The sequence below is a fragment of the Osmerus eperlanus genome, chromosome 22 (assembly GCF_963692335.1).
Source record: "Osmerus eperlanus chromosome 22, fOsmEpe2.1, whole genome shotgun sequence".
In the NCBI taxonomy this organism is placed as follows: Eukaryota; Metazoa; Chordata; class Actinopteri; order Osmeriformes; family Osmeridae; genus Osmerus; species Osmerus eperlanus.
The window spans coordinates 7,479,507-7,489,109 of NC_085039.1; the positions used below are offsets into that span (position 1 = coordinate 7,479,507).

The 9,603-nt window shown below is 43.8% G+C and overlaps 1 protein-coding gene across 1 annotated transcript; it reads right to left on the bottom strand.

Annotated features, from left to right (window-relative positions):
* Positions 1-6,713: 6,713 nt before the first annotated feature.
* acp5a (acid phosphatase 5a, tartrate resistant) lies at positions 6,714-9,495 on the bottom strand. The gene is made up of 6 exons (XM_062448144.1): positions 9,348-9,495; positions 8,409-8,502; positions 8,092-8,291; positions 7,853-7,977; positions 7,376-7,721; positions 6,714-7,207 (listed from the first exon to the last, which is right to left on the bottom strand). Exons 2-6 carry the CDS (start codon positions 8,500-8,502, stop codon positions 6,968-6,970), a joined length of 1,005 nt encoding a protein of 334 aa, XP_062304128.1. The 5' UTR covers positions 9,348-9,495; the 3' UTR covers positions 6,714-6,967.
* Positions 9,496-9,603: the final 108 nt, after the last annotated feature.

Genomic DNA, 9,603 nt, shown 5'->3' on the forward strand with positions numbered 1-9,603 from the left:
ATGACACAATAAAGAACGCGATTCAATAACACAACTTGTGTTAACTCATTTGAGAATACACACATTTCTTCATGTGATGGTTTAAATATAGTTAAGTCAATTAGACAAATACATCTTTCAGTCTCCGTACTTTGTCTGTTGGCTATGAGTCTCATCCAGGACCATGGAGAAGCTGTCGCCAGTGGAGTCATGATCAGTCCCACTCCCTAGCCCCTCATCTTGGTCCATCTGGTTAGCAAGAAGATGAATCAGGCTATGAATTTAGGTTAGCCAAATCTAGTACAACTGAGAAATTGTCACAAAGGGTAAGATAGGCTGTTGATAGCTGCTGCTAGATACCTGAGAAGGCTTGTGTCTGGAATTGGGAGTTGACAGTGAAGTGGAGGGCAGTTTGTCAAAGATAAATTCGTCCATTTCCAAATTGTTGGTTGTAACTGTTGAGAATGTAAAACCTTAATGTACGCACTTGCTAAATTGACAGTAGGCCTTGGTAGTTTGGTGTTTTATAAACAATCCTATCAGGCCTGCACTTCACATGATTAAACACTGGTCTTTGTTACAAGTTTGTGTTTTTAAAAAGTATAGCTCTACCAGTATTTAAGAAAAAAACTTTTGTCTAGCTACCATACGTAAACTAATGATTTGCTAGTGGGTAGCTAGTCTGTGGCAATATCTTTATTAGGAATCCTAAATTAGTAATTAAATTGCTTCCTTTTAGTCTACTAACTATATACAATGCCAATATAAATACTAGCTAGCAAGTTAACTTGTCACCTAACGTTAACTAGCTAGCTCTAACTAATGTGTTCTAACTAAATTAGCTACAGTACAGTAGCTAGCCCAGCTGGCTAGCACAAACGACAGTAGCTACAACAATCCTAAGAATCGTTAATAAAATAAAATAACATACATAGTTATATAATTTAGCGGCTGTAGTATGTTGAGGTTTTTAGTAACTTGAAACAGTTACTGGTCTTTATAATAACCGCAAAAAATTGTCACCGTGTCAATCCAAATCTGATTGACATAGGTAGACTAGATTCAATTTGTTGCGGTCGCGTGCTGTTCCGTGCATTTTACTTGGCAGATTGCCGTAAACAAAATAGTCTACTCTCAAATTTGTCTAGGGTGATTGGTGAGTGTAGTGGATTAGGTAGGGTCGGTCGTGGTGCAATGTGGGCAGTTACATCGAGTTCCTCCTCACTTTTAATCCTTCAATCCTGGTTCAATCCATTGAGCTCTGATTGCCGTGACAGACGCCTTCAGCACTGTTTGGACTGCGGCCGCCGTGCCTGCGCTCTCCGACCATCCCCAACGCAAACTGACTTAAACGCAAAATACCCCTTTGGAAAAAGATGCTTGCTCCGTCAACAAATATGGAAATATGTTTGTTAGATGGAAACTTGAAGAACAAATATATGGAGAATCAATCCTAGTCTTACACGACTAAAGGAGATATCTAACTCAGGTAAATTATTTTTTTAAACCAAACAAATATAGCTCATTTGTTTTGGGATTTGAAGTATTATAACAACAACCCTATTATTGTATTTCCCCGAGTGCAGAATCCACAACTGTGGACATCCTATAACTTGCTACACAAAGTTTTGCGTCAACGGCAGTGAGCACTTCTTAACTACAAACATGGAAAGCTTCAACTACACGATCAACGTGGGAAAGTACATGGTTGTGGTTCCCAGTGAAGAGCCGCTGTACAAGGAGTACAAGCCGCCTCCTAGAGACATTATCCAGCTACCCAAGTCGGTGCTGTATCTCGTGATGGCCGCTCTTGTGGTAGTAGCGGTGGCTTATGCCATCGTGGGTCATCTTATCAAGGACCTTGGCTTGGACATAGCAGGTAAGCGTCAGTGAAAGGCCCTATAGGCAGGTAATGTCATTTGTGATTGACAAGTTAACGTTTTAGAGACAAGTTTATCAATATACAAAACAAAGCAACTAAACAAATCAGTTTGTGATTGATGTTAATCGTCAAGAGACAAGTAGACCTTTTACACTAGACAACGCAGCTAAATCAATCCATTTGGGAAACACAAGTTAACTAGAGACTGTTCATTTGACATACTAAACAAAGCAGCAACACAAATCAGTTTGTGGTTTGCAGGCGGAGGTTCTAGAGAAGTCAATCTATCCTATACTACACATGGGCATTGCAAATAAGCAACATAGACAGGTTATGCAACTTGCAATTAACAAATGAATTGAGACGTGAACTTCTAGATCCTAAACAAAGCAGCTAAACAGGACAATCACATTTCTTACATAACGATTGCCTCATTGGCGATTTTCGACTCCCATCGGACGGAACTATGGAGGGAGGAAGTAAAGTTTGTCTCGGTCTCTCTTGCACTCTGCAGACTGCTTGCTGGGCCCCATCGAGGACGACCCCCCAAAGGACCAGAATTTGAGAGGGGCCCCGCTACACATGCCCCCCAACATGACCCACTCCCACTGCAACGCCTTCCACGTCTGGGACCAGGATGACGTCATCATCCCCATGCCCCCGCCGGACTACAGCCCACAGGCCAGCCCTATGCTGGCTGTCATCCCCTACATCCCTTCTTTCTTTCCCACGTCCCACAGTAGCCCCGCCTTCCATCAGTCCATTCCCAAAGAGTCGGAGGCATGAGGCTGTGCATGTGCAAGTGATGCATGCATGCAAACCGACGCGCGCGCGCGCTTACGCACATGTGCACACACACACACATACACACATGGACGCAAGCATACACAGTCAGTGATCCCACTGATCTCAATTAAGATGATCCCTATCGTCCTATTCATTTTAGGGTGATGGTGTAACCAACTTGACCAAATTCCATTCCTTTCTTAATCCAGAGAAACAAAAGACTACTGCTCCCATCAGGCCTTGGAGACATTGTTGTACTTCCCAAGGAAAACGTATAGACATCCATCAAGCATTGTATTGGATGTACTGCTGAAGGAAACCAAGGTTGTTCTTGTGTCTTGTTCAGCGAGGAATATAGGCACACACAAGGAGCTGGTACAGAGCTTCCCACTCCAGGGAAGCTTTCAAAGCGGGATGGAGAAGTTCATCAAATGAACAAATGCGGCTTGACAAGGAACTGAGACAGACTGAGTGGACACATGAACCGTTGATGGCCTTCACTTGACAACTTAGAAATGTCCATTGAATTTATGCCTCCTCATCATCCTCATCGTCGTCATCCTGCTTCTCCTTTTGGCACCATGCCAGTGATGTGTTCATCAGCATAACGTATTAAATCCTCAGTACACACCAAAACCACCACGTTTGTGTCTTTGCCCATGCATATATACACCAAACGTTTTAAGTACAGTGTATCCTTTTTTAACATTTTTAAGACCATAGGGGATGTTTAGAGCAAACACATTTACGGGATAATAAGCGTAAATAATATTTATTTGTCTACAGTTACTGTTTATTAGCCTACATGACTGTTAGGCTCTGTCTGCATAGTTAACTATGTCGGTTTCAGCATGTTTGCTGACACCTGTGTGCCGTACATTTATGCATCTAGCAGACGCTTTATCCAAAGCGACTTCCAAGAGAGAGCTTTACATTGCCTTAGCTTACATTGCTCTGATGCTTAATGTATTTCGAGGCCCTAGAATGATCGGCTTAGCTAATTAACTTACCGGGGTTGAGATAATTCATTTAGTAGGGGTGACTCTGGGTTAAGGTTGGCCAGTGTGATACCTCCTTTACTTGTCCATAGCTCTTCCTTGCTACAGTAATATATACAGAGTTGGTTACACAGGAATATGTGTCTACATGAACTGATAATACATTGGTATTTTAGTGTTACTCCAATCGAGGGAAGGGATTGACTTACAGTTGTATTCATTTAGCAGACTTGTGTATAGAAAGCAACATCTAAATCATGCACGTGCAGCAGATAATCAAGGACTAGACGTGCACCGTTTTTACACAGTTCCGAGGACTTAAGTATTCTGGATTGTTCCTGTGCCATCTAGTATTTGTGGTCGTCCCCATAAAGATGCACTGTAGTTTTACAGAACTTACAACTTACAGGTTTACGGGTGTGTGTTTAACCCTTGTGTTATCTTCGGGTCATTCTGACCCATCAGTCATTGTGACCCACCGTCGTATTGCGACAACTTTACCGCCTACAAAAACAAAGTGAAGCATTTTCTTTTAACCGTTGGGCTGTCTCAGACCCCCCACATTGCGAAGGTTAAAAGAAAATTATTTTTATTTGTTTTTGTATTGGGTAAAATTGGGTAAACACAACGATGGTTCGTTATGAACCTTTGGGTCATGTGACCCGAAAGCAGCACAAGGGTTAAGCTGGATATCGCCTGCCATGCAGAAAGCCTAGGATTTTACCGTATAAGGCTTGGTGCAAATGAAACATGTTCTCAAGACAGTAGGAGCTATACAGTATTTACCCAGTCTCTCTTTTCAGGGAGTTTTCTAGTGAGCTAAATCACTGACTTTGCTCATTCCATCTGTGCTTTAACCAAGTGCCTGTATTGTAAAGGGAGTGGGGGTGGGGGGTGGGGGGGAGGAAGGGAGGGAGAGAGAGATTAGAGAGAGAAGATTACACGGGTGGCTTAGATAGCTCCAACACATCGTCCTTTTATTACTTTTGAGCCAGGGAATTAAATGATCACCAAGCAGCTAAAAGTGAACAGGGAGCTTCAGAAAACATCGCCGGCTGGTTGTTAGGACGAAAGCTTAAACTACCGGAAATTGAAAATTGTATTTGCTGTGATTGATTTCAACTGTGCTCTGATTCTAGGTGTAGTTGGTAGCTGAGTGTATTTTTCTTAGGCCTGCTGTTTGAGGATTATGTTTAGTATTGCAAAAAAAAAATAATCAGATGATGATTAATCATTGCAGTCAGATCCTTGAAGTTTAAAAATAGATAAGGAACAAGGATCTGAGGAAAAGCTTTTTCATCGCTGTCTGTCCCAGACAGCAATTGGACACATCAAATGTCTAATAAAAATACACACTTTATGAATATTGAACAAAAATATCAAGTTTTCCACGTCAGACAAGTTAGCCTTTTGTCCTCAATGTCGGAGTCTCGGAGTCTCGGTCTTAATGCTATTAAGCTCAACAGTTACACCTGGTTTACTTAAAGCTCGGCAAAGACCAGCAGCCCCATCCGGTTCAGAAGGCTTAACGTTGGTCAAATGAGGATCGAACGAAGGGCAGGCAGAGAGAGAGAACAAGTAGGACAGCAGAATGTTCCAGAGATCTCTGTAATCGAATGTCCGGACGATGTCCTCCCAACATAGATTAGATAACTCATGTAACATTTCCCAACCATGTCTGAAACTGTAACCTTATCATGTGACATGATTATCCATCAAGGTGTTGACTGGGCTTTAAAAATTCAATATTTAGAGATTGTCATTTTCTCTCAGACTACTGTCTGCAGTTGATTGACCTGCAGAGGTATAAGTGTTAGAATATGCACAAATGGATTCTCTCAATCCAACCAAAAGGGAACCTTTAAACAAAACAGCCTCCACCTGTAGCAGTGGTCTGTCTGGTTGAGGGGGAAAAGACTCCAGTCAGATGACATTTGAGATTTAATCCCAAATGAGATTGGACTCTGCTGTGGAACATGTGAGGGCTGGATTATCCCTTGCATCGGTTTTGGGATATTTTCGGGCGATCTGCAGGTTTGGGACTGAGCTGGAAGCTGGACGCTACACAGCCCACCTAGAAAGGTCTGCTGGTGAAACTGAGGTCATGGTTGGTGGACTGCCAAGTAACTTAAGGTGAGGTCAGGTGTTTGGTAAAAGATCATGGTCAAGTCATGTGTTGGCGAAAATATCAAGGTCACCCCGTCCTACGCAAAGGTTAAGCTTCTACGGGATGAAAGACGACAGCCACCTGGCTAGCTGTTCTCAGAACCTTGACATACATCTTAAATGACTGCTGGTACACATTTGGGGGTTAGATCATTTGAGACGCAGGTGTTCCAGCACACTAGTGCCTTAGCTGAGCCAATTTCTGTCACGGTCAGCCATCTTTGCCCATGGGTTGGTTTGTCCTGAGAATTGTAACTCTGCCAATCTGGTCTCATCTCTCATAATCCCCCTTTGGCAGGAGGGGGGTTCTCGCTCCAACAGATAAGAGCTCATTGCTTACCTCAACCAACTTAGCCATCTGATGACATAGGTACGTCCTGGGACAGTCAGGGCTGGGCACAATTCCATCCAGAATTTAATGTGGAAAGCCACTATTTAATTTGGCCATTGTTTACATGTTTAGTTTCAAGATTGATAAAAAGCAGTTTGCATAAAACGTCCCCTACCCTATTAATATTGAACCACTGTGTTTAAGACTATCATGCATAAACTGTAAACCTTTCAAAAATACCTCATGCTCCTTCTCCTACATTTAACAACCACATCCAAGTACTCTGAATAGTTAACTGCTTTAGTCCTTGTGACTTTGCAGAGATTCAGTCTGAGTACAGAAGCGCACTGATAATCTGAAAAATGGTTCCGGTTCCAAGCCGAATCAAACTGCAGTGTTCTTACCACAAGGCATGAAGCCATTATTTGGCTACACTTCATTGCATATGGGAATCCTAGAGTAAAAAAAAGTATAAAGCCACTAGAGGGCAGAAAGTATACATGACTGTCTCCCTCTTCCTGTCAAAGTAATTATAGGCAAAGGATCAGATCAAAAGTAGTCTTTTATTAAAAAAAATTGGTCACAATAAAAAGTTGGCTTTTTTACAACATTACACCCACCCCCACCCTACCCCCATTTAAAATTCTCACTTTTCTATTTAGTTTAAAATGGCTCTAAAAGTGGTTATTCCAGAGTTTACAAATGAACTCAAACTGAAATGCTAGCCACCAAACTCGACTCATTCATCCACAAATCCTGTACATCAAATAATAAAAATAAAAAAACAACACACATTCCCTGGCTCCCACCCAGTCACCTCCTCCACTAGCACAGGTCTCTGTGGGGCAGGACAGTACGGTAGAGTGAGGTGCCTCTGGCCTCGATGAAGGTCAGGATCATCTTGTCCTTTGTGACCTCTGCGTGGACGAAGCCTCCCAGCGTGGACGCCTTGCCAGTGAAGAACTTAATAGCGTCACGGGGGACGTGGTGCCAGTGGCGAACGTCCGGATCCAGGAAGTTGCCTGCGCCGCTCACCACATATCCCACTCCACCCTCCTTGATGAACTAGAGAGAAGAACAGGAGCTGGTTTTTAGCATGGCAAATGCGACCGATCAGATCAGTCACTCAGTCCACCCCATATGGGCTTAACCCAGACTCCACAGTTCCCTGTTCAGAAGGGCCAAATGACCTACACAGACTTATAATATAGCTTTCCAAAAAGCTCCACCAACCTGAAGATTGTGGTCATGGCCACAGAAGTAGGCGGTGGCCTTGTACTTGACGAGAAGGGGGCGAAGCCTCTTGAGCAGGCAGTCTGTCGGGCCGTGCTCCGACACGGACCACACCGGGTAGTGTCCTGCCACCAACAGGAAGTCGGCTTTGGACTTGGCCATCCTCTCCTGCAGCCAGACGAGCTGGCGGTTGGCGTCGGAGGCGAGGAGCGGGCCGCGAGGCTTCTGATCCTCGTAGTCGTCGGAGTTGCCGCAGAGCATCACGGTATCCAGCATGATGATGCTCAGGGTCTTCTTGGTGTTGGGGATGCGGAAGTTCAGCTCGTAATAGTAGTAAGGGAAGCGCCTGGACACGGAGAGATGAGGAAAGGTGTGTCCAGGAAACAGCCATTAGAATCCTGTTTACACGGGAATATCAATTGCCAAAGAACTGACGTCCAACTCGATAGACGAGAGCTCAGATGGGGGAATACTCACCATCTGTCTGACTTGTGGCTGTACTCGATCTGTGCACGCACATTCCCTGCATGGTCATGATTGCCAGCGAGGATATACCAGGGGATGTTGAGGGACTTTGCCGTATACACCGCCTCGAAAGTGTCCTGACAGAAAGTTAAACACAAATATGAACTTGGAGGCCCAACTACAAAGCTGGCAGCTCTTTCAAGAGACTTCTTAGAAGCTCATTAGCCGTCTGAACTGTGACCCGGACTGACCTGGAACCTCGGAGAGTCCACGCTGTCTACTCCTTTGTAGTAGAAATTGTCGCCGAGGGCCAGAACGAAGTCAGCTCCCATCTGCTCTGCTACTCTCCCCATCTCCAGGGCAGTGGCCTTTTCCACAGGAGTGATATACGGAGGAAGGGGCACTCCACCCCAGTCGCCCAATGCCAAGAACTTAATAGACGTCCGGTTTTCTAGAAAGGGAACACAAACCATACAATTAACGAGTCAAGTGAGGACAGTTCCCATTTCCATAAGCAATCGTTGAAAATGTCAAGTGTATATTATGGAAGTATAAAAAGGTGATTTACTGCTGTCGCCTTGGTCAAGGTCCATGAAGGTGGTTGGGTAACACTGAACCAGTAGGATGGCATTGAGCATCGTGGCTAACAGAGTGAGTGCCATCTGAAAGAAACAAAAGCAAAACCAATCTTAAGAATGCTGTTTGCTCATCAAAATACATCTGCAAAGACATCAAGAGAAGTATTTGCTATTTTGTGTAAAAAAAAATCTAACATCAGCCACTGCAGTTGTCATGCGTAAAGAGTCTCCCTAACACTTTTCCTAGAATATAATAAGTTCTACCAAGGAATACTCACTATGTGTTCCCAAACGATCTCTCTTCCCCTTTCTCCCTCCTTCAAGCAGGCATTGCCTCTTATAGGGCCACAAAGGCTGCTTAATGACTGGTTATACCCTGATTGGACCGGTTACAGCTGGAACTAATTTCTATAACCCAGCTACATAGCTCTAGGTTAGAAAAGGAGGGGTCACAAAGGTCAAAACATCATATTTCAGCAGTCACCATGGCAAAGGCTTGACAAAGCATTCCACTTTTCATTTCAAGTGACCTCCTCACCAACTTCAATACACATTATGAAACTTGGTTGAAAATTGTTATTGCCTAAATGAGATGGTGAGTACAGTGAAAGCTGTTTCTGGAAAAACTAGCTGAAAAGGTAAATAGAGTGGCTACCCTCCTTATCCAAAGGAAAACAAAGCTGTCTGACATTGATAATACACCTAATCTTTCTTTGTTGTTGCTCTTTGTTTGTCAGACTTGTTTTTACATTAAATAAGCTGCATCTGTATGCGTGTGTTTGTTTGAAAAAGAATGTAACCCATCCTAAAATTCACTCATGTCTGTAATCAAATAACTGCCATATCAGATGCACGACAAAACCACTCAAGCTGATTGGGAAAACAATGCCTTCTATCATCCTCCCCACAAAAAGAGATAATACACTCACTCTGAATGGCGATGGTGTCCTGGCTCAAGAAGAGTGCGCAGAGAGTCTATCTCCCTCTCCCTCCTATCTGCTTCTCTCCCTCTCCACGTCCGCTGCTTTTATCTCGCCGCGCGACGGCGTTCCAAAGCTGGGCCACGCCGCCAGGGCGTGTTCGTTGCTCACCCATGAGTCAAGTCTCGGGACCTGGTGCCCTGACTCCACTTCTTCCACCTCAGTGTTAATCAGTGTTTCTCATTTAACTTCTTCATTTTTTTGG

Bases quoted from the DNA above. Each gene is read 5' to 3' on its own strand.
- acp5a (XM_062448144.1), bottom strand. From the start codon at position 8,502: ATGGCACTCACTCTGTTAGCCACGATGCTCAATGCCATCCTACTGGTT. The intron at 7,722-7,852 runs GTGAGTATTCCC...CTCCGTGTCCAG, and splicing joins AGCCACAAGTCAGACAGATG to GCGCTTCCCTTACTACTATT. The intron at 7,208-7,375 runs GTTGGTGGAGCT...TCTTCTCTCTAG, and splicing joins GCCATGACCACAATCTTCAG to TTCATCAAGGAGGGTGGAGT.